Source organism: Notechis scutatus, chromosome 1 (assembly GCF_049901735.1).
Source record: "Notechis scutatus isolate UNSWTSFEM ecotype Mainland chromosome 1, rNotScu1.2, whole genome shotgun sequence".
In the NCBI taxonomy this organism is placed as follows: Eukaryota; Metazoa; Chordata; class Lepidosauria; order Squamata; family Elapidae; genus Notechis; species Notechis scutatus.
This window is the reverse complement of record NC_142009.1, coordinates 279,704,010-279,729,144: the sequence shown is the minus strand read 5'-3', so window position 1 is coordinate 279,729,144 and position 25,135 is coordinate 279,704,010. Positions and strand designations below refer to the sequence as shown.

General features: G+C 35.0%; 1 protein-coding gene across 1 annotated transcript in view; it reads left to right on the top strand.

Annotated features, from left to right (window-relative positions):
• The window catches only part of RYR3 (ryanodine receptor 3), a 312,006-nt gene that overhangs the window by 167,866 nt on the left and 119,005 nt on the right, over positions 1–25,135 (top strand). Inside the window, exons 38-50 of the mRNA XM_087951743.1 lie at positions 378–515; positions 5,023–5,296; positions 6,204–6,318; positions 9,317–9,446; positions 10,646–10,749; positions 11,540–11,675; positions 12,640–12,820; positions 14,638–14,746; positions 16,342–16,462; positions 17,172–17,341; positions 20,329–20,549; positions 21,987–22,077; positions 24,447–24,587. Of these exons, the coding sequence (XP_087807869.1) occupies positions 378–515; positions 5,023–5,296; positions 6,204–6,318; positions 9,317–9,446; positions 10,646–10,749; positions 11,540–11,675; positions 12,640–12,820; positions 14,638–14,746; positions 16,342–16,462; positions 17,172–17,341; positions 20,329–20,549; positions 21,987–22,077; positions 24,447–24,587 (1,931 nt within the window). The remainder of the gene's footprint in view (positions 1–377; positions 516–5,022; positions 5,297–6,203; positions 6,319–9,316; positions 9,447–10,645; positions 10,750–11,539; positions 11,676–12,639; positions 12,821–14,637; positions 14,747–16,341; positions 16,463–17,171; positions 17,342–20,328; positions 20,550–21,986; positions 22,078–24,446; positions 24,588–25,135) is intronic.

Below are 25,135 nucleotides of genomic sequence, written 5' to 3'. Positions count from 1 at the left end.
GTACTGATCAGATCCAATCTATTTAACATTTTCAAGATTAATTCGGGTCAAGTGGTTGGATGCTACCACTTGCTGTTTACTCATTAACTTCCCTAACATATTTTAATGTCCATTGACTTGGTCTGGGCTGTAAACTTTAGGAATTTACACAGTATAGCATAATTAAATCCTCATTCAACCATTTGCCTCACCTATCCCATTCATTGGTGTTTATTCTCTTCTTTGCAATGAAGTTTCCTGATTCTTTTTTATTTTCATTGGTTAGCTCTTCCTTGAAAGATTGTGCTTGTTTAATTACTGCACGAGATGCATAAAGATGGTTCTTTAATTATTAGAATATTGCAAATATATTACTTTTTGTTGTTGTTACATACCAGGTATTCCATTAGATGAAGAACAAGAAGAGGAAGAAAACATTTCATGGGCTGGAAAACTATGTTCTTTGATATATAAAATAAAAGGAAAACAAAGAACAGAAAAGAGAGAGGCAACAGAAGAAGAAGAAAAATATCCTAGTAAGAATTTAAATTCATAGCAGTACTCCTTAAAGTACTGTAAATGATAGCTTTGGATGAACTATAACTTTGCAGTTTCTAATGCACAAAAAGTGCTATCTATCTCACAGGAAAGAGAGACCTAGAGTCCAGTCCATCTGGAATTTAATCAGCTATCCAATCTAGAATAGTGTCATGGGTTAAATATGTCATGCTTCCATTTTGAGTTACAAGTCCAAACTCATGAGAGTCTTAAATTAATATTAGATTCAGGTTGATCAAATAATTCTGTTCTGTCAATTCACTGATGAAAGGAAGAATTTTACTGGAGAAGGAATGTAGTTAGTTAATATGGATTTACTGATGTTATTTGTGATGTTTTTATTTAATTTTAGATTTTACCATGGATGTTTAAGTCACTGTGTGAGCTAGTTTGGAGAGGAGATAATAAAGTTTCTTGATCCCTGCTTTGGATAATAGGAAGAGGAAAGATTAGCTTGTGTATAACATTTTTATATATAGCAAAATAATATATATATATATATACATACATACATACATATACATATACATATATATATATATATGTATATATATATACATATACATATACATATACATATATATATGTATACATATACATATATATGTATATATACATATAATATATATATATATATATGTATATATATATATATATATATATATATATATATATATATATATATATATATATGCACAGCTATATATGATGAAAATACCCAAACAAAGCTGAATACCGTGTACACACACACACACACACACACACACACACACACACACACACACATGGTCTGGGGATAGTATTATAATCTCATATAGATTTCTTCTAATAATATATCTACTTCTTTTTTTCTTTTTTGAACAGACCATTCAAGAGAGTCATGGTGAACATCTCTTATGTGTGTAGTACATTTTCTTCTGTGGTCACATTTCATGGATAGATATTCTTCAGCTTTAGACTCTTAATTAAAATTGTCTCATTTTAGATAGAAAAAGTTTTGATAAAGAAAATGAACAGCATGTTCAAAATACATTTAGATTGTTTTTTTGAGAGTGTCTATACTACTGTTTCTCAACCTCAGCAACTTTAAGATGGATAGACTTCAACTGCCAGAATTCCCTAGCCACCATGGGAATTGAAGTCCCCTCATGTTAAAGTTGCAAAGAAATGCTCTCCTGGCTGTCTCTTTCTCAAGATTAAAAAAATTGAATAGTCTAATCAAAATAGCTTACCCCCTGAAGATATCATAAATTAGTTCAAAGTGCCTGCCTTTCCACCTCACTGCCTACCTCAGACTCTAATTGTCCATGTCTGTCTGCAAAGACTGGTGTTCTAACCAAATATAATGAATCATTAAATTCAGGACAAGATGATAGGCGCTGCATCTTTCCTTTGAACTGCTACCCTAATGCTTTTACAATAAGCTTTCAAAACTTCCTGCTGAAAGAGCAATTAAAGCTAGGTCTCCAATGCTTGTTGTTGTTTTTTTGCAGGAGTCCTTTTGTGGTTTCTTTTAAAGATATGATCTGCTATGAGATGGAAGCTTTTCCCCTTAAATTTATATCTCTTTTAATATTTTGTTTTGAAACCAAACTCAGCGTTATTTGGTTAGAATGAAAAGCTGCATTTGAACTTTTCTTTAGTTCATTTATAGCTCCAAGTGATCTTATTCCCTCGAGATTCTTTCATAAAACTTCCTCCAGGCAGCTCTAACAGCTAGAAAAGGAACTTCAAGAGGAGGTCTCTATACAGATATAAACCCCTCTTAAGCTTTGTAATCCATATCCACCATCTCTTGCTTTTATTCTCCCCCATTCCCACCCACCCTGGTCACAGTAGCTAGCCCATTGTTTTGCCAGTGTTTGCAGGCATAATCAAGTGTATAATATTTTATTTTGAGGACAAAACAAGCCTTTCTGTTAGGTGATTTGAGCAGCATCAATGAAGAATTTACTAGACCAATACATTTATATATTTCCCTAGGTTTTATTTATCATTTCTTTGTTATAGCCTGAAAAAGTCTCCTTTTCCAGTTCACATCAGAAAGGCTAAGGCTACTCCACATTGGAAGCATCTTTGCCAAATGTTGGTCTTGTCTAGTAAACCAAGATAAAAGATTGTCCTTTATCAATTTATCAGTTTATAATTTATTTATGTACACGTGCTCTGTGCTGCTTAAGTAAAAAATGAATTAAGTGACTTGCAGCAGCATACTGCTTAGACAGGAAGAATTCATTAAGGGAATTTCCTTTTTTTTATGCAACAGACTGAAAATAATCAATAAATCACTTTAAGGCATTTAAGAAACCTCCCATCTTCGCTGTAAGTATGGATTTCCATCTAAAAATTCTTCCTAGCAATTTATGAATTTGAATCCCACAGTTTCATCTTTCGTCATGCATAGAAGAATGTAAAGGCTTTTTTTAAAAAAAAAATTAATTGAAAATTTTAATAACAATAGTAAAAAGTCAAAGGCTTTCAAGGAATTCTCTTTCAAATCTGTCAACTTTTGGAAATAATCTATTAATAAAAGCAGACATTACTACTAACATTGTGGCTGCTATATTCTGACCCTGCTCTTCAAAGAACTTTTGAAGTATTTAATATATCATGCCATTCTCTATCCTTTTCTTTCAATGCTGGCCAAAACCAAAAGACAAGCCCCAACCTCCATTTTTCTTTTTCTGCTTGGAATCTTTAATCCCTTCTAGTGCCCAGTTTCTAATAGCATATCATCTTAAATTTCTGTCATGACTTAAAATAGACTAAACAATTGTTTCCATAAGGGTGCTATTTATTTATATAATTAATTCTATAATCTTATTGCAAAATTCCTAGTATTCCAAATATGTCTGGTTCCTTAATCAGTTTATAACTTATAAATTAAAATCTTATTAGGTTTTGCTGTTTATTTCAAATACTTTAAGTTCTTCAACTCCTACAGTAGTTATTTTTTCTTTTATTTTGAAATGAAGGTAAACCTGCCAAGTGGTTTTCCAAATGTATTATTTTGAAGATCTCTATTAAACTTAAGGCAGCTAAATACTTAATTTCTGAAGGTTATTAGAAAGTGAGGTTAACACACCCAGTGTTTTTAAAAAGACTTCACCACAGCTAAAAGCTTGATGGCTTCTCTTTGTCTCCCAGACAAAGAGTGTCCTGTGGTCTCCTCATGAGGAGAAGCTGTCTGAAACATAATTGGACAGTCTCACACCCTCTCCTTTTCCAGAGAGATTATTTGGAACCTGTGTTTTTTGGTAATGTCTATCACTTCATTTCCACTCATTCTGAGACTTATTAGCTCACCAGTCCTCACCCTGATGTCCCAGAATATAGATGGTGATTATTTTTTTGTTTTTTAAAAAAAGATATCTAGAACGTTTTGTCTCATTTTGTGAAATGGGAAATAAAGTTTCTGGCACTCCTTGAACTCCTTGGAGTTAAGAATTCAGCTATTGTCTCTTTCGAGATTTCTATTTCATTGATATCTGTATGGCAGAGGTAATGGTGTTGCTATGCAACATTTTCTTTATTTTTTAAATGATGATTCCCATGGGAAGTGCAAAATAATATAGGTCAGGTGGTCCGATATGTACTGCACATATGAAATTAGCCATGTATGCTTCTTCATGCTTTAGATATTTGAAAATTAATGGTGTTGTACTCCAGAGGTTCCATGTATGATAGACAGCTGACTCAATTAATGGTTTAAATTCCCTCAATATCTTGCTATCATAGATCATAGAAAAAAGAGAATTTTCTCCTGCCTTTGTGCCTTTTTTGGGGGGTTTTACATGATCCACCTTTCTTTCAATTCCTAGTAGAACCATAGAATTTTAGTAAACCTTGGGACTATATCTTTGACCTAAAGTAGGTAAAAATTCCATTTTTTTAATATGTTAGCTTTTCATTCAATTCGGTTCTATAAATCTATGAATTCAGTGGCATATATTTGGGGGGTAGAAGAATAAAGACATACTGAAGTGACAGCCAGTGGAAATGAGGGCAAATTGGAGTTTTGTTTACTGCCATCAAAGGCCAGATATTAGGAAACAGGGAGGATATGAGTATGTGGCTTGAATTGCGTGATGTGCATTCGCATTTCATGAATAGAAATATCAGTATCTCCTGTATCAGTAATACAGCCACTTGTGCTCCTTTTATTACAAAAGGGGTAATCATTGACTTCTTCCCTCATTCAGGGATATCCACAGGAGGATAAAAGAAGGCAGATTAACAACATCCATATACATTGTTAGCCTGAAAGTGATGCAACTTATCTACATAAGGTCATTGCATAATTGGCAGGGCTGTGACTACAAGCTGTTCCCACCCAAGATGAAATTCTAAATCCTAAACTCTTTAAGTAATCATCGCTAATTAAAATTTCAGATTCCTGAATTGCAACAAGCTTTTGACAAGCTTTTACTGTCAAGATTAGTGTGTATTTTCTGTTTTTTCTCTACCCTACCCCTTCTATTGCAGTTTCTCTGAAAGAACTCATATCTCAAACTATGGTTCGCTGGGCACAGGAAGATCAGATCCAAGATCCAGAATTAGTTCGCATTATGTTTAATTTACTTCGAAGGCAGTATGATAGCATTGGTGAGCTGCTGCAAGCACTGAAGAAATCTTATACTATAAGTGCTGCCTCCGTGCAAGACACAATCAACTTATTAGCAGCACTGGGGCAAATTCGTTCACTTCTCAGTGTCAGGATGGGAAAAGAAGAAGAGCTGCTGATGATTAATGGCCTAGGGTAAGGAATAAATACTTTAATGGCTTAAAATATAGTTAGAGCATTAAGCTTTATTGATTCTTAGTTAAAATGTACTCTGTGCCCATTTTTCAAGCTGATTGGTTTTGTTACAAGGCTATTCAGATAGTCATTGGTGCAGGACTTTCCGTGGCAAAGGTCCTCCGGGGCTTAAGGTACAAGAAGTTTTTCAAACTACCTCTATTGATCAAATAACAACCTAATTAATGTTATAACAGGCAAGTAACTTTCTTATTTTCGTATTAAAGTTAGTGCATGCCATCCCATGAAAACCTGAAGGATTAAGATGGGGTTAAGACAGGTTGTCCCTGCTTTGTGATTGTTAAAAGTCAACACTGACTCGAGATACAGTATATTATCAGTACTATATTTCACAATAGGTCACAACTATTCACCTGCTTCATTTCTCAAATATTGTGTGTGTTTTATTTCCTTTTTCCTTATTTCCTTTTATAACTCACATACACACGTGCAATTTTAAGGAATGACTTTATAAGAGAGTAGTTTAATCCCTCCCTTTTTAAGAGTCCTGATTTTGATTAAAAATGGGAACAAAACAAGCAAAACAAAACCCAAACCACAACAAACAAAGAGGTTTTAGCTCCTCCACATAGGGGAATTCAAGATTCGATCCTAAATTCTTTTTTTGTTTTAACAATCTGATTTAGATTGAATGGAACTTATCTGTGAAAACCTTGTCACTCATGCTTATTGAGCATGACCTAAATTGTCTTTTTTTTCATGACACTAACTTGTAATCTCTATTACCACCTTAGAATTAGAATGTATTCTAATATTCTTTTCTAATATGTTTTGAATTGTGGAAATAAAAATGGCATTGTTGTAAAATAAATAAAATTACTACCTTTCATATTTTTTTCTCACTTAGAGATATAATGAACAACAAAGTATTTTATCAGCATCCTAATCTCATGAGAGTCCTGGGTATGCATGAGACAGTTATGGAAGTAATGGTAAATGTGCTTGGAGGAGACAAATCCCAGGTAATTTCACTGATCGTTGTGGTGCTCCATGCTTACTATAAGTAAGAAGTATAGTATAAATATGCTATGCACATGTAATAAAGTGAAATGAGTGGTGTGATGGCCTAGAGGTGGAGCTCTCGCCTCAGAATCAGGAGGCTGTGAGTTTGATCCTAGGTAGAGGCAGATATTTCTCTCTCTGGGCACACTAGAATATATCTGTTGAATAAAATGACACATTGGCGACAGGAATAAACAAGTATCCAGCTAGTAAACATTCAGCTCCATTTAATTGCCCAGACTCCACCCCTCAAGGGACTATGGGGTCATTAAAAGAGGATGATGATGTCATAAAGTGAAACCTATTGATTGAATTCAAAGTGGCCTGAATTGAATGGATGTCAATCTATATAGGTAAGCCAACAATCACCCAAGGGACTACATCATAATAGACCATTGTCGACTCGTTTCTGACACAAATAGGAGAAAACTATTTACAACAGGGAGATGAAAAACATAATATTCAGGATATAGTAGGTGGCAGTTCTCTTAAGACAGTAAGTCTTTTCAATTCAAATAGAATCTTATGAACCAAAGTTTCACTGAAGAAATAAAATTCATTCCATTTAGAGCAAGAACTGTTGCTGTTATTAATCTGTGTTTTAGTTTGCTCTGTCTTACGAATGGCTGCTTGCTTGTATCAGTATACACCGTAATCTGTAATTTGTTCAGTTTTATTCAATATACAATTAATAAATTATTATAAAATGAAATTTATTTCATTTTATAACAGTTGCATCTATAATAACATCTGTAATAACATCTATAATCTATAATTATAATTTTATAATAATTGTATCTATAATCAGTCAAAACCTCTTTATGCTTTTGTGATTATTGGAGGAAGTTTGGTTTACATATTTTGTTCTTCAAACATTTAATTTGAAAATAATCTCATATGACTTTCCCATGACCAAATCTGAAAGTAGAAATAAAATCACAAGATTTCTGCTATGTTTTTCTAACATGTGACACTATGATCCACTGCAAAGTTAATTACTTAGGTTAAAGACCATTGGCTGAATGTCACAAATTCTGCAATGTAGTTATCCAAATGTAATATACATATTGTTTTTAAAAAATGAAATGATTTTAATTCAATGCAGATAACAAAAATGGGAGGAAATGATACTTTCTCACTGAGGAAAAAAATAAGACATATTCACATTTTAATACTTTTCTCAGACGCAATCAGATGATTCAGTGTTAAAGTTAGCAAGAAAAAAATCCTCATAAAATAATTGCCTGCTGTCAACAAGATTGGTGCAATAGAGTACCATTTATTTTTATTCAAGCTGCTGAATTCTAAAATAATTTTAATGCAGATACTTTAGGAGGTTTAATGATTACTGTGATGCTCTGCAATTTGACACTTGAATGATTGTGGCATTTTTCTCAAAAATGTAAATGACTAATGTTTTAAGATGTCAGAAAAAAAATTGCTAATGGCTTTGAGTATTGACCCAGACATGCCCTCCATAATGCAAATGCTTTTAGTATTAGATAGAAATTTCTGGGTTTTCACATCTCTTACTACATACATAATAATGTACAAATATTTTGAATTTCTCATAAATGTTTGGATTGAGAGATGACTTCTCCAAAGTCAATTCATGATTTTGAAGTAGAAGCTTGAACCTCCAAATCCAGCACTTTAATCATTATATTACACTATTTATAGGGGCAAAGAGTGAAACGCATATTGTACTTCTAGAATATATAATAAAGTCACATTCTTTAAGAGTTCCAGTAATTGTTTATACCAATGATACAAATATTATAGCATATGAAAATAAAGGCAAATTGGGTTAAAATTGGAATATATATATATACTCTAGTGTTTTGACTTTTAACAGTCACATTAAAAAAAAATGATAAATCTAATGCATCTTTCTAATTTACCTTCCCTATAATTGCAAAACATTCTTACTTCAGCCATATTCATATGTTGCCTCTTTCTCCTTTACATTTTTATGTCTTATGTACACTGTATTTAACTTAGTTTCTCATGTTATGTCCTGCTTTCTCTTCCAAAGTAGGCATAAACACAAATATGTTCACTATTTTTGGCAAATGTTGATTCCCCACAATAAAAGGCAGACTACCCAATATTTTCTATCCTCATGTATACATCTTAAAAATTGTCCACCCATTCTCTCATTGGTAGTAAATATTCTCCCAAGGTACATACTGTAAGTCTGTGTATTTGCCATAGTTTTTTTTCTTTTATGTATACATTGAAATTGTCAATTCAATTCTCCCTGTAAAACACAACAACCTTGTTCTTTGATTAATTTGCAGTTCAGTTCTATTAATTTTCAGATTCATACTGTTCATGACTTTGCATAAATATTCTGTGAAAATCATTCATTCAGCCAGCAAAGTAACATCTGCAACCAAACATACTTACATTCATGTACCCAAACTGTAATTTTACCAAAAGTATTCCACAAACATTCTTGAAGTTTATGGCCTCTGTGGCTACCATGAGCTTGTTCCAAGTAATTTCCAACCTAATATGTATTATATGTATTCATGTATCTATACATATGATGTATATCCATGTATCCTTGTTTTCCCTTTTGAGCAGTTGGATATGGAGGATAATATTATTATATCTTAGATAATTTCCTAATCAGGCTGTGTTATTGGTGTAGGGTTAGATCTGTTTGGATGGTCTAGATGTTTTCCATAAGGCCCTTGCAGACTTTTCTGGCCACGTGATGGACAATTTTATTGAGTGCCTGATTTGGTATTCAAAAGAGGAGGCAAGTGGCCCTTGACAGAATCACTATTGAGAATACTCACTCGGTTGGCAAACCTGAGTGGTCCCCTGATTTTTGCAGATACTGCATTAGTATTATTAAACTAATTGGTGCAAAACAGCAGACAAGAACATTTTATATGAATATTTGAACAGAAATTGAACAGATTATTTAACAGTGTTTTTCTTCTGCAGATTGCTTTTCCTAAAATGGTAGCAAGTTGCTGTCGGTTTCTTTGCTATTTTTGCCGGATTAGTCGCCAAAATCAAAAAGCCATGTTTGAGCATTTAAGCTACTTACTTGAAAACAGCAATGTTGGACTTGGTATGCTATTTAATTTTAATAGTCATTTGATTTAATTTGACATGTCAACAGTTTAGTTTGTAACCTGCTACTTTAAATCCTAATTTAACTTACTTTGCATATGTAAGCATATGAAAATTATTTATGTAGCTGGTTTTTAAGTTGTGCTGTAGGTTAAAGAACTGAATTATAAACCTCAAGAGCTTTTTACAAATCACATTGTGAAAGACATAGAGCATAATCCTATTGTGTCCACCACATTCAATGAGACTAAACCAGGCACATTTGTAAGGTGGTTTTTAAGTGACTATTCAAGATTAAAACCTTACATATGAAAGAGAAGGCATCTCAAGTGTGTTGAGATCTGGTCGACATTTGGGATCTTATATTGGTACTCTAATGTTACTAAAATATTACTGCAGCCAGATCAGTAATTTCCCAATACATATTAGTCAGTAAGCATATATTTACAAATCTGAAAAGAAGTCTCATAGAATTCTTTGAAATTTATATTTATTTCACATATTTCTTATTTTATGTTTAAACTGACCTGATTATTATTCCAAAACTACAATAATAGTTCTGACCTCTATTAATTTTCATATTTTTGAAGTTTTGTGTTTGTGTATCTTGGGGGGAAAATCATGTGTGTTTCAGAAAATGAAGATTATTTCATAACATTGCATAAGCAAGTTTTTGCTGTTTAGTTTGCTGTTAGTTTCCAGCAAACACCTTCATGTGACATGGATTGTATAGTGACACAATCTATTTTTTATTTATGCACGTCACTTATTTTATGGGGTGAGAAAGTACCAGGTAACGCTTCTGCTTGATCCCAGAAGAATCGTGCTATTTTGATGAACACACAACATTCACAGTATTTTGCCATTGATATTTTATACCTAAGCATACAAAGTATGCTACGACTTTTGCTTTATTATTTAATTATAATTTTATTACCATAAAATAATTAGGAACAAACCAGAAAAGTGAAGGTTGATGAATTATCTCCACTAATTAAGCCACAAAATGCTGAACTGAAAGCAAACCAACAGTAACAACAGCAATCAATGGATTCTTTCCATAAATCATGAAAAAGAAAAATGAATGTTTTAAATTTCAGCTAACTACAAAGTAACTGCTGCCCTCTGCTGCAAAACTCATGTAGCTACATTCCTGATATTTTTAATTCTATACATAAGTATGTCTTTTTCCTCCAGCTTCTCCTTCTATGAGAGGGTCCACTCCATTAGATGTAGCAGCTGCTTCAGTAATGGACAATAATGAGCTTGCCCTTGCATTAGAGGAGCCAGACTTAGAAAAAGTAAATATTCAACATCTTATACAACTTTTCATTTTATCATAACTTGCAAAAGTCTTGATGTTCTCTGATCTTAGTTGTCTTTCTTGCAGAATAGGTAACTCATCAGTGTTGAGACATGAAGAAGTGAGTTTTCTGGCTGTTGATTCATAGCAGCTTTTCCTCTTACATAATGGGGCTTAGTTTTTACTTAGTATATTTTACTTAGTATATTATTTAGGTGTAGTATATTATATATGGCTATTGTCACTCAGTATAGTCTTTTCATTGCAGATATGTTTAATTTCCTAATTTATATTATATTATGAAGAAACAACATGGACCCTGAGAGTAGGTGGTAGGGGGCTCACATGATTTGTTCAGTCCAGGCAACAAAGGGAGCTAAGTTTGTCCTGGAGATGCTCTCAAGCATTTGATCAGGGATTCCTGTGTTTGTGACTGTCTTCGACTGATCCCTTGGTTCATCCATAGATCTGTCAGCGCCGGTCACTTTTTGGGAAAGAAGAAAAACTTTATTTTAATTCAGTCCTTCCCATCTGCTTGTATTTTTCTCAATTCCTTTTTTTATCTTCATGGCTGTAACTATTTTTATGTCTTGAAAATTTGTAGAAATCTCCTTGCTTATCAGTTAAAATGATTGTCTCCAGTGAAATTGGTTCCTTATATTCTTTATATTTTTGGAAGCTTAAAACACATGTTTGTTCACGCATCTCCCCCTGCTCACACGTATCACATATGTTGTTTCAGCTCACTTTGATTTTGATTGCTAAGATGATATGTTTGTGTTGAACAGGTTGTGACCTACTTGGCTGGCTGCGGCCTTCAGAGCTGCCAAATGCTATTAGCAGCCGGATACCCTGATATTGGTTGGAATCCCATAGAGGGTGAACGGTATCTCTCATTCTTAAGATTTGCTGTCTTTGTTAATGGTAATTTATTTATTTATTTATTTGATTTATATTACAGCTTTCTGTTCAAATTTAATTTAAACACACAAGGCACTTAAGCATATATATTGAATTGACGTGAGTTAGGACTACACTGCTGAGATTTAATTTTCTGACTTATCCCTGCATAGCAGGATGTGAGCTGAAAGTATTTTAATAGTGTATACCATCAGCTATATTGAAACATTTACAAACATATACTAAAAACTTTTGTTACTTTAGAGAATAAACTACTTTATATGGCATATTTTTTTTACAAATTACAACCCATTTCATTGTGTCATGCATATAAATATACACATGGAACAGAAGAATAATGTTTGGCCAATTAGGTAAGAGAGAATTTAAAGGCAGATAGTAATTATATAAACATTAGATGAGTGTAAGATTATTACAATGGCCTCTGGAATATAATGGTGCAGTCTTTTTGCAAGCACACAGGTGCCTAACGGTCTGGCAGGCTGAACCTCTGACTCCTGTGAGAAGATTCCTAGATAGGTCACCCACAACCTCCCTGTACCCTTGCCATCTCCAGGATAAGCATGCTAGTATTCTGCTATCGCACATTCTATCTTAGCACAAGGTCCTTTCTGTGTTCATTTTAACTTGATGGGCTGGAATTTACTTTGCTTTCTCGGAGGCCCATGTGATGCTTGATACTGTCTCTGATTCAGTTGGACACGATTTACAGATTCTTATAATCAAAAAATTCCATGGTTTCCAATATTCTTCCGCTTCAGTTCCTTTTCAGAAAATCCAAGTTCTTTCTCCTTCCCACCATCAAATAAAACACATGCAAAGATCTCAGAGCTTAATAAGACAGTTTTATGGGCAAAAATTTGAAGGCACTGCAAAGATTACCATGATGTAATTCTCACCCAGATCTTTTGCGTTTGGCTTTATATTTTGTTCCGATAACTCTGTTCTGTGTTTTGTGGGTTTCCAGGTGAAAGTGTTGAAGAAAATGCCTGTGTTCTTGTTAAGCTTCTTATTCGACGGCCGGAGTGTTTTGGTCCTGCTCTCAGAGGAGAAGGAGGGAACGGTCTGTTAGCTGTGATGCAAGAAGCAATTAAAATTTCTGAGAACCCAGCTCTAGATCTTACTTCTCAGGGTTGTAAGAGAAAATTGTAAGTGAATGTTATCAGAAGGATAACAAACTAGGATAAAGAGTAATCTTAAATAGAAACGCCAGAAGTGCCTTATCCGTGCCAGCTGCTTCATAGGATTTCAAATGGGAATGTTTTTCCAGCCCTGGCAAGAGTTTCATTTGGCAGCTTTCATGCTCAACATACGTCTTTCTATTAATCTTTTTTTTTTTTTTGTAATTCAGAATCTGAAAATCTGGTGTATCAGTAATTCTGGCAATACCGAGATGAAGTCATAATGCACTTCTTCAGTGTTTTCATCCACTCATTTGCCTTATGTGGCTGAATATATTGTTGAGATAAAATGTTGACAAGTAGAACTGCAGCAATAATTGTGCAAGATTACTTTAGTTAATAGTTTGTTAATCTTTATTCATGGCATATCTCGAATTACCTGTAAAATTTAAGGTTTCTTCAAAACTCAGAAAGTAATGAAAAGCATTATATTATACTGTTTACTGTAGTACATATGCATTTTCAGTTATGGTTGATAGAACTGTCCATCAGTAAAGACTGAATTTGGCATTTTTAATCTACCTGTTGAATCCTTCTCAAGGACCTGAGATAGGCATACATTGTTTGATAATGTTGCAGGATGTAAATTGTTCCAACTAAGGATGCCTTTTGCAACTGACTGAGGATAATTTTTTCAATGCCAATGGTTTTCATGTGGTGCTCCAGATGTTTTGGGATTGTACCCAAGGCACCTATTACTAGGTACCTGGTGCTATCTTTCCTTTCTTTTTGCCGCAGTCATTTTCATATCTTTGCAATGGGTAAACACCTTTTTCTTATCATTACAGTGCTTTTAGTTAGTTGCCTGTTATGAGTGATTAATTAAAAATATGACGGAAGTCATATTTTAATTCCTGCACTGATAACAATGTCAAACTACACTTCAACAGATATTTATGTAGAATTTTTTTTTATCTCCTATATAAGACAAGCAATGAAATATAAGGGTTAATAGGACTTAAAGCATTCTGTTTCTGCTATGCTACAGTCTCTCTCATTTTGGTTAATCAGAGAGGCTGACTTTTTCCTTTTTTCTATTATTGAAAAAGATGTTCTTTGTAATCTTAACTAAACATGATTAAACTAGTTTGGAAAAAAAAATCTATGGTTTTTTAAGAAAAGTTGCTTAGAGAAAGGATATATTCATATGAAAATCAATTAGAGCACATTCTTTTCTTTTATACCTGCTACTTCCCCACACAAATTATCTTCACCAGGTACTGTTATAATATCTGAAACATGTATTATAATTATGTAAATTAGATGGAAAAAGCAGCTGGGATAGCAAAGGTGATTTGGAGTAAACATATAATGGAAAGGGAAAAATTAAAGCATAGCATTAACTGTATATCACTCTTTTCCATAATATTTTCCTTCTTTCTCTCCCTTTTCCTTTTAAAGGCTATTGGGAACTCAGCACACATATATGTATGTAAGGTTTAATTACTTTTAGGGAAAAAAATCTATACCAGACTACTAAATTAATGCCTCCTAAGAATTTACCAGTATATAGGGAAGCATAGCAGGAATTTCAATGTGGAATATATTTACTTTATGAAAGCTCTAAAGAAATGGAATCAATTTTAGTTTAACATTTTTTGTTTGTAACAATTTGTTGTTGAGTTAACATTACAAAAACCGATGAAAAGTATACAATATAAGGTAGCAAATTAGTTGAATGGCTTACATTAAAGAAGACAAATTGCTTAAAAATAGAATAGTGCCTTTGAATTTTCTAAATAACCTCAATATTTATTTGTGGCAACATGGTTTCTTTTCACTAGCCTAGAAGAAGATGAGGAAGAAGAAGAAATAGTCCACATGGGCAATGCAATAATGTCTTTCTATTCAGCTCTTATAGATTTGCTTGGCCGCTGTGCACCAGAACTCCATGTAAGTAGTTTTGTTATTTCTGTAGGAAGAGAAAACTTAACACATGAATTTTCTAAATCATCAATACATGAATTATTTTAGTTCATGCCTACCTTCAGTGGTGGATCATTCATACTCCATAAATATTATAAATTTATCATTTTTGGTAGAAGAAGAAATGAAAACTATCAAATTAAGATGCAGTAATGGAAAAAATTAGGAATTAGAAGGAATAAGGTATAAGGAAAATAACTCCAATGCATTCCAAGAAAATGCACCTGTCAGCATTCTGAATAACGTACCCAAAGAAATCAGAAATCTGAGGCAGGCGGGTCGCTCAAAGAACATGTTTATTGGATGCATTATATCAGCACAGCTAGTGAAAGCCAACTTTGAAGTTTCCTGCGTTAATAGCATAATTAAAAGAGTAAATGTTTCCCTTCCCAAGTTTTCCAAGTCACATTGTCCAATTAAAACAGCCGGTCACTCCTCTCCTCCTTCAAATGCCACCTGTTGGGGTGACCTTGGTTCCCATGGGAAAGCTCATTGTTTTGTCTGCTAGACAGTCTATCTACTCCTCCCCCCTTTCCAGAGTATGTGGCACCTACTATATGAAGCAGCAAAAGATGGCTTCAACCACGTTGCATTCATAATTGACAATACCATTCTGTCCTGACTAGTAAGGGGATGGATACAATACACGGGGAAAGTTCTGGGTTTCTTCATCAGTACAGAAACATTTTAATCTTGTTGATGTGACCACTAAGCTATCTTCATTTTCTGAATAAAAAACAAGGTGGTTAGATTTAGGGATGAATGGAAGCTAGTTTAGCGAAGATCTGTTAGATAAGGGGACTTGATGCACAAGGAGCTTTTATATATTTACTTATTTGTTAGGCAGCTTTCCTCCAGGAGTTGCTATTACTCCACACTATTTCCTTCTTCATTTAGTTTATTTATTTATTTATCATATGGCATCTTCATTTAGTACATATATGAGCTCAATAAAGAATAGGGAACATGTGGCCTAGTTCATATGTTGATGAACTAAATTCTTACTAACCCCAAGTAGCAAGGCTGATACGAGAAACACTCTGAATTATAATAAAGCAGTGGCCACAACTATGCCTTTTCCTCTCTCCTTTCACTCCAGTCAACACCAACCCCCATCAAAAAAAGTCAAGTTGTTCTTACTGCATATATCAGTATATATAAATAATTTTAAGAAGTATTCTTTCAGTATCACTATTAAAATAAGTCCCTATATTTAGGAAAGGGATCTTAATTCAGTGGAAATCAGAGTGAGAATGAAGATACATTCTACTTTATTTATACAAAAGACAAATGAACTTAAATTTAAGTGGATCTTCCTAAAATGGATGTTAAGGTAGAAAAATCTGCCTCCATTGCCATATTCTCAGTAAATCTAAAACATTTTAATATGGGGGAAAATAATGGAGGGGAAAAAATAAGTTGCTTTTAGGAAAACAAAAGAAATATTTTTATATCTTAGAGTTCTTGAATATTTGTAAAAAATAAGAAAACATTTTTGCTAAATAAATAAATTTTTGTGAAGATAATAAAAATAGGAAAAATAATACAACATTCTTTTACAGCTTATCCAAACTGGGAAAGGTGAAGCTATTAGAATACGGTCAATTTTGCGTTCCCTCGTGCCAACAGAAGATTTAGTTGGGATTATAAGTATTCCATTAAAACTACCAACAATAAACAAAGGTAACTATGAAAATCATTCTAACTCGAGTTGGGATGGAAAATTGAAGTGGCAGATTGCTTTGTTTGATCTTGATTAGATACTTTCCTTAAAAAGTTTATGCATAAATTGTTTGTAAAGTATTTTAAGTTTCTCTTGCAATTGTATAATTTTATTATATTATAATTATATGCCAATAATTTTGTCTAAGGAGATTCTCAGTCATCCAGGTCATGGTTGTCCCAAAGGTGCTTTTTTCAAGAGGCAACTGGACTTTCTGGTTTTTCTTTGAAGATGTTTTGCTTCTCGTCCAAGAAGCTTCTTCAGCTCTGACTAGATGAAAGGATTCTTCCATTCCCCACCATCCATTCCTTCCATTCCCCACCATTCAGTCAAAACTGAAGAAGCTTCTTGGATGAGAAGCGAAATGTCTTCAAAGAAAAACCAGAAAGTCCAGTTGCCTCTTTAAAAAAAAAACACCTTTGGGATGCCAATAATTTGAAATGAAAAAGAATATAAAACATTATAAAATGAATTTAAATTATATTTAACTAGTTTGCTATATAAATTATATAATAAAGTAAGTGAATGTTGAAATAATGACAGCCTTAAATAAGTGAATATCAGACCAGCATTGCATTTTCACTAGTTTGTGGACAGAAGCTGTATAAAGCTAAATTAAATAAATGTAAAGCAATATTTCTATTGAGATAATGGCTCTTTTTTTGTCAGATGGAACAGTCACTGAGCCAAATATGTCTGCAACTTTCTGTCCTGACCACAAAGCACCCATGGTACTTTTTCTAGATCGTGTCTATGGTATAAAGGACCAAACCTTCCTCCTTCACCTTCTAGAAGTTGGATTTTTACCAGATTTAAGGGCATGTGCTTCATTGGATACAGCTGAGTACTGTTTGCTATTATTCTCCAACTGTATTAAGGAAGTTTGCTTTGTGGTAGTATTGAGAAGTTGCTAAGCACTATAATTTATTTTCTGCAATTAGAACGTTGTAATATTAAGAGCTTGCATGTACATTTATCAGCAGTTTATAAATTTAAATAAACTGTGAACTGCCTTTTATTATAAACTTCTCAAGGCTTACCAAACATATTAAAGAAACTAAGTATTAATAAACAATGATAAAGAAGATAGTTAACATGAAATCCAAACTGCACCACTGAGAACAGCCTCATTCAAGATCTTACTCAGGCCAAGGCAGGGGTGGGATTCTACCGGTTCGGACCAGTTCTGTAGAACCAGTTGTTATGATTCTGCACAGTTCGGAGAACCAGAAAATCATGCCCCTGGCTGGCCCTGCCCCTCTCTGCCCACCCCTCCCCTCCCCGCCCAGTCAGTCCTTATCATGCATGCGCAACATCGCACACATGCCCAACATCGCTGACTGCGTTCTTGCCTGCCCAGTCACTCCTTAAGGTATTTCATTTTTTCCCCTCCTGATGATCAGCTGTTCCTATGATCAGCTGTGCTGGGATTCCCCTCACTGTCTTACTGTTTTGCCCAGGAGGCTTCCCAGAGGCCCAGGAAGGCAAAAAATGGAGGGGGGCGCAGCTCTCCCTGCACTCCATTCTTGCCTTCCTGGGTCCCCCCAGGAGGCTGCACTGACGCCCAGAAGGCCCAAAAATCTGGGGGGGGGGTTTGTGCGCTGCAAAAAACCCCATGCCCACCCAGTCACATAGTCACACTCACCTAGCCACGCCCACAGAACCGGTTGTTAAAATTTTTGAATCCCACCCCTGGGCCAAGGTAAATATGTAAGTGATGATAGCTGATAGGCTGCATATCTATCCACCTGCCTGTAGTTGTAATAAATGGTTAGTGGTTTAAGAATAAAATAAAAGACCCCTAACAGCCATAAAATCTGTAATTACAAAAATGTGGCCCTAGCTTAAAAAAACACTGAACTTATCAGACTTCAGAACTCATTGCACTTTTCTGGGGCCTTTCTAATTTCTTTTCCCTGCATAATCTTGCTAGAAAAGTCCACTGCCAATAGTACAATATTTATTCATATTAGTCTTTCCTGATATGGTTGGTATAAGTATTCGTTTACTGATTTGATTTAATTCAAGCAGAATGGGGAGTTTGGAGGCCTTCTAGTCCATTCTCCTGCTCAAGCAGGAGATTCTATATCATTTCAGACAAGCAACTGTCCAGTTTCTTCTTAAAAAGCTCCAGTGACTCCACAACAGAGGTGGCATTCAGCAGGTTCTGACCAGTTCTGGAGAACCGGTAGTAGAAATTTTGAGTAGTTCAGAGAACCGGTAGTGGAAATTTTGAGTAGTTTGGAGAACCAGCAAATACCACCTCTCACTGGTCCCACCCCATCTATTCTCTGTCTCCTGAATCCCAGCTGATTAGCTGGGTCTTCTTTGGTTGCCCTCACAGGAGAATGGAGCTGGAAAGCAGGTTAGTAGGGTGGGGAGGGAATGGGGATTTTGCACTATCTTCCCCTGCCACACCCACCAAGCCAAGCCACGCCAACCAAGCCACACCCACAGAACCGGTAGTAACAATTTTTGAATCCCACCACTGCTCCACAACTTCTGACAGCAAACTTGATTAATTGTTCTCACTGTTAGAAGTTTCTTTTTAAGTCCAGATAGATAGATGATAGATAGATAGATAGATAGATAGATAGATAGATAGATAGATAGATAGATAGATAGATAGATAGATAGATAGATAGATAGAGTTGACTCACTAGATACAATAAAGATTAAATGCAGAATGAGCAAAAAGAATGAAGGAAAAAATTGAGTGATTCTTTGGTTTTGAGCTACAGTAGACTGCTCTATGGATGCATTATTTGCAGATTGAGTATCTGCATGTTGTAATACATATAAAAGTAAAAACCACAAGAGAAAATACAGAGTTTAAAAAAGAATTGTAAGTAATAAAAAAGCAAATAGAAAAAAGAATCTAAACAAAGAAAAAAGAAAGATGTTAAAGAAGCAGCTTTCCAATATTCTTGACCTGGGGTCACCAATCTTTTGGACCTCAGGGACTACCAAACTAATAATTTTAAATCCCACAGACCACTAATATGAATTTTGACTGACGATGGCTTGCTGATGTTGGTGGGAAAGTTGGTCCCATATTCCAGAGCTACAGTAGTCACAGGACTGGTCCTTTGATCATCCAGGAACAGTTGCTTCTCCACCTGGGTGCGCTGGCCTGGCATGGACTGGAGGAGCTCCTCTGGGATGACCAAAGGGCCAGTCCTGTGACCACTGCAGCTCTGGAATATGGGACCGACTTTCCCACCAATGTCAGCAAGCCACCTCAGGGCGGATTTCCCTCCCCTGCCATTGGTCTCTACTCAAGGTAAGGTTTGCACTTGGCCGAAGAGTGGGGGCCAGCGGGTGGGTGGACCATGTGGGTGACGCAGCCTTGTGTTCCCACGTAACCTGGATTAATTGCTTTTGGGAGAACATTTCTCTGCAGACCACCAATATTTTCTCATGGACCACCAGTGGTCCTGGCCCACTAGTTGGCAACCACTGTTCTTGACAGTGTTATGGATACATAAAACATTTCAGGCTGTAAAAACATCTTTTTCAGGAGGAAAGGAAAGACTGGTAAAACGTAAACATTTTAGCTTTGAAGATGTAGGGCTGTCTCCTATATCAAGCCAACAACCCTTTCCCTCTGTAGTATATTCTGGAAGTTCATTGACATCTGTGCTTTTTCCAAACTATAAAAATAAGAGAAGCAAGAGCTTTCATCAACGTGCATTCATGTGTCTGGCCTGAAGTTCTTAAGTTATTGTGTGGTCCTCTGAGAAGAATTATGCTCAGAGTATTCAATAATAAAACAGAATATATATTAATCAGGCAGTAACCATATTAATGTGTATCTTTTATGCAGATTTCTCTAAGTACCACTGAGACAGCTCTTGCTCTAAATAGATATATTTGCACAGCTGTGTTCCCATTACTCACACGATGTGCTTCTCTCATTTTGGGATCTGAGCATTACATCTCTCTGATTAATTCCACTCTTCATACAATATATCGTCTGTCCAAAGGGCGCTCTCTTACAAAAGCACAAAGAGACACAATTGAAGAATGCTTGCTTGCTATCTGCCAGTAAGTATTTACATACAGCCTTCTTCTATTTCTTGAAGAAATAATGTCTCCAATATAATTTATGTGACATTGATTGGGAGAGGACATTTAGAACAGAAATTATGCCAGCAAAGAGAACAAGAGGAGGTTATGCATATACAGGTAGTCCTCGATTTACACCAGTTCATTGAGTGACCATTCAAAGTTACAACTGTGCTGAAAAAAGTAACTTATGACCGATGTTCACAGGACCATTGCAACATCCCTAGGGTCACCTGATCAAAATTCAGATGCTTAGCAACTGGTTCATACTTATGACCATTGCTGTGTCATGTGATCCTCTTTTGCGACCTCCTGACAATGGGGAAGACAAGTTCACCTAACAACTGGGTTACTAATGTAACCACTGCAATGATTCACTTAACAACTAGGGCAAGCAAAGTTGTAAAATGGGGAAAAATTCACAACAGAAATTTTAGGCTCAATTGTGGTCATAAGTCAAGGACTGCTGATATAACAGAACAAGGCAGATTTAATTGACTTTATCTATCTTCACTACAGAGTATGAACCAAGTTAGCTTTAAATAACACATTTTCATCCCCAAATAAAGTATATTCTGTCACCTATAAAAAAAATTAAATGCAGAAGGTGCCCTTGGTAGTGAAAAAAGCAATAGTTTTTCTCCAATTTACACATCCATTCTTTCTATGTGTTTGATTTAGGAGCAATATCGGTTAATTGAGCATCCGTTAATTGAGCATGTGTTAATAAAACAATGTTTTTGAAAAATAGATGGGATTTCCTATCTATATTCCTGCTATTTCACACTTTGCTATAATATCATTATCCAACAATATTCTAGACCAGGGGTTCCCAACCTGGGGTGCTCGAACCCCCTGGGGGTGCGAGATGATATTCCAGGGGGTGCGAGAAAAGTCCAGGTAAATAATAGGATATTGGCTATATGTTGGCATTTTTATTTATTATTTATTTCAGGGGGTGCGAGGTTCGAGTGAAATTTCTTTAGGGGTGTGGGGCGAAAAAAAGGTTCGGAACCACTGTTCTAGACTATAAATACTAAATTATCCTAGTCATCCTAGAATATAAAAGATGGGTATCCTTTTTTGTAATTAGGAGCCACACTTTTTTTTCGAAGGAAATCCTCAATTTTAGGGACCATAGGAAGTGTGGGCAAGGATATGGTGAAATCACTGGTATAAGACCAGTCATCACTTTTTGCTTGCTTAATAATAAAGATCTAAAAAGAGGTGTTTGCATTATATATGGTCTAAAAAAAGGCCTATATGAATTCTGTCTTTTTGATGAAGTGATTTTTAGACAGCCTTTTTTTAATCAAATAGTTGTATTAAATGTCCTGCATTTCAGCTGATCCAGTAAATGCCTTGCATATTCATTAAAAAGATTGAAATTACTGTGAACTTCTTTTTTAATTACAGCCACTTACGGCCTTCGATGCTACAACAACTTCTACGACAATTAGTTTTTGATGTACCTTTACTTAATGAATACTGTAAAATGCCATTAAAGGTCAGTATTTCTGTTTCTGCTGTAGCATTAAATATTTGAGGACCATGAGTGCCTTTTTCCGGCTCTTCTCCATTCCCCATCTCCTGAAGTCAAGTTAGCTCTGCCAATCCATCCCAGTTGAATTTGTTTGCTGTCCGGGGATGTCTATTAATGTCTATTTTTTCTCATATTCAGAAAGTGGAGCACATCAGAATCATACAAGTTCAATACTACTAGAAAACTTATTTTTATGTAGCCAAAGAAATAAAAAAATGTGAAAGCTCTATTTCTGAACATAATAATCACTTTCTCTCTCTCTCTCTCTTTCCTTTACTTGCACAAACATTCAAAGGTTTTTAATTCTAAGCATTTTCGTCGCACCTTCTTGAGTCAGCGGGCTCTTGGTCATTCTTTTCTCAGCCTTGAGCACCAGGAATCTAGTTAGCAATAGCAATAGCACTTAAACATATACTGCTTCACTGTGATTTACAGCCCTCTCTAAGAAGCTTACAGAGTCAGCATATTGTCCCCAAGCAATCTGGGTCCTCATTTTACCAACTTCAGAAGGCTGGAAAGCTGAGTTAACCCTGAGCTGGTGAGAACCGAACTGCTGGCAGCTGGCAGTCGGCAGAATTAGCCTGCAGTATTGCATTCTAACCACTGTGCACTGCTCTTATATAATGGTTTGCTCTGGGCTAAGAATCATCACTTCCTGTCTCACCAGCCCTTATATTAGTTAGGAAAGTAACTATAAGCTGTAAGCAATGCAGCTATCATTGCTCTCAAAGTAAGGATTAGAAATCATCTGTCACAAGATCTTCTCCTTCTTTAGCTCTGTAAGGGATCACACACTCTCTGAAGTAGCAAATCTGTAACTGGGAGGTCTCTTGGGCTCACAGCTATAGCTTGTCCAGCAGGTAAAGGCTGTGGCCAAAACCTTTGCCCAGCTTTGGCTGGTGCTTCCCTTGCATCCATTTTTGAAACAGGATGCCTTCACAATAGTAACACAAGTCTCGATCACCTCAAACTACTGTACTATACTTTATATGGGGCTAAATTTGAAAACTACTCAGAAGCTGTAATCCGTGCAAAAGGTATTGAGTCACTGTCTAACAGCTGAGAGTCAGTTCAGGCATGTGACACTAGTTTTGTGAGTCCTGCATTGTTTTTCAGCAGAGTTCCGGATAGAGTTCAAAGTGCTGGTTTTACACCGATACAACTTGGCTCCCAGTTACTTTCAAACCATTCCTTCAGTCTGAATCTCCCCTTCTATGTATTTAATTTAGGTTAAAATGCCCTAGAGTCCCTAATCACACCCCAAAATTACTTTAGTTGGAACCCAGAAAAGATCAGAGTCTATCCAAATTCTGATTCTGGAGGTCTGAACTATTTCACATTACTATCAACCAGGAGGCTGTTAACAGGCCAGCAGTCTTTTGTAGGATAATCACTTTCTTGATTTTTCATAATTGGAATTATGGGAATAGGTGCGCATGTGGTTATGAAAGGTTTATTTTAATATAAATGTTATCACTTTGAAATTTATTATGTAGCTGGCTTTGTTGAATCTGGATCAATGTTGACTGATTTCTGTAACGGAAACCAGAAAAGTCATTTTGTCAAATATAGGCACAGTTCAACTGATTTCAATAGTATTGCTATGTAATTTATTCAGTTTTTCCCTTTCAAAATCCAAATATTTTACTATTTCCAGTAAGGCTCTGCATTATTTGAAAGCTCTTCCATTCACTGAAGATTTTGACATGTAGCATGTTCAGAACCCTCTGAATGAAAAAGATTAGGAGATTCTTCTGAACCATAGAAGGTGGACCATGAGATAGATAGCTGAAGTAGGGAGGGATGATGTTTATTAAAATTTGGGTGTCTTGTCTGAGATACGCATACGTAATTATCTGCAAGAGAAAAAATATCTTTTCGAAGATGTGACCCATTTAACTGAGACAAATTTTAAATGTATGAACAACTGAAAAAAAAGCTTAATTCATTTCTTCACAACAAAAATTCCATTGCTTTCCTTCTCTCTGTGGATTAAATGTTAGATGCACATAAGGGACAAGAAGATATCTGATTTGCCAACACAAAATCTCTTTTTGTGACTGATAGCAACAGTTGGGTTATATTAGTTTCCAGAAAGTGTTGGTATCCATAGTGTAATATAAATCCCTTCTTTACGTTTTAGAAAGTACATTGAAAGGCAATATTCCAAATGTTTTTCAATGTATTTTGGTAAAAAATACATTATTTATATAAATTACTAGATTTGCTACATAAAAAATAAAAGTTCATAATCTGCATTATATCATACTAATACATATTGATTTTCAGTTTGTTTTAATATATATTTAAATCTATTTTTCTGCTGTTTACAGCTTTTAACAAATCACTATGAGCAATGCTGGAAATATTATTGCTTGTCTTCAGGATGGGGCAATTATGGAACAGCAGCTGAAGAAGAATTACATTTGACTGAAAAACTTTTCTGGGGAATTCTTGATTCCCTCTCTCAGAAGGTAAACATAAAACTTCAAATTAAAAGGCATTGCTTGAATACACATACACCAATATAAGCACAAATACACCTAGAAAAAATTGTCCTGTTTATATCACATTCACAATCTATGAGAACATTGTGATTAATAAAAAGTTAGATAATGGCACTTTTCTTCTACTACCATATGTCAGACACCTACATTGTTAGATTGGATGCTTCTCCTATGCAGACATACAATTTTCTACTATCCTTATTTTGGCCTTTCATGAGAAATGAAAAAACAATATTGTGTAACTACTCTACCCGACTCTGTAGTTTCTTCCCCAAACCCCAAAAACTTTAACCTTAGACTGTCTACTATTGACCTCACCCCTTTCCTAAGAGGTCTGTAGGGGGCGTGCATAAGCGCACCAATGTGCCTACCGTCCCTGTCCTATTGTTTCTCTTATTCTTCTTTTATTTTTCTTATATGTACCCATTTTATGTATTCACAACTATGTATACACTTATACTTATTATCTTGTAAACAATTGGCAAATCAAATAAATAAATAAAAATAAATAAAAA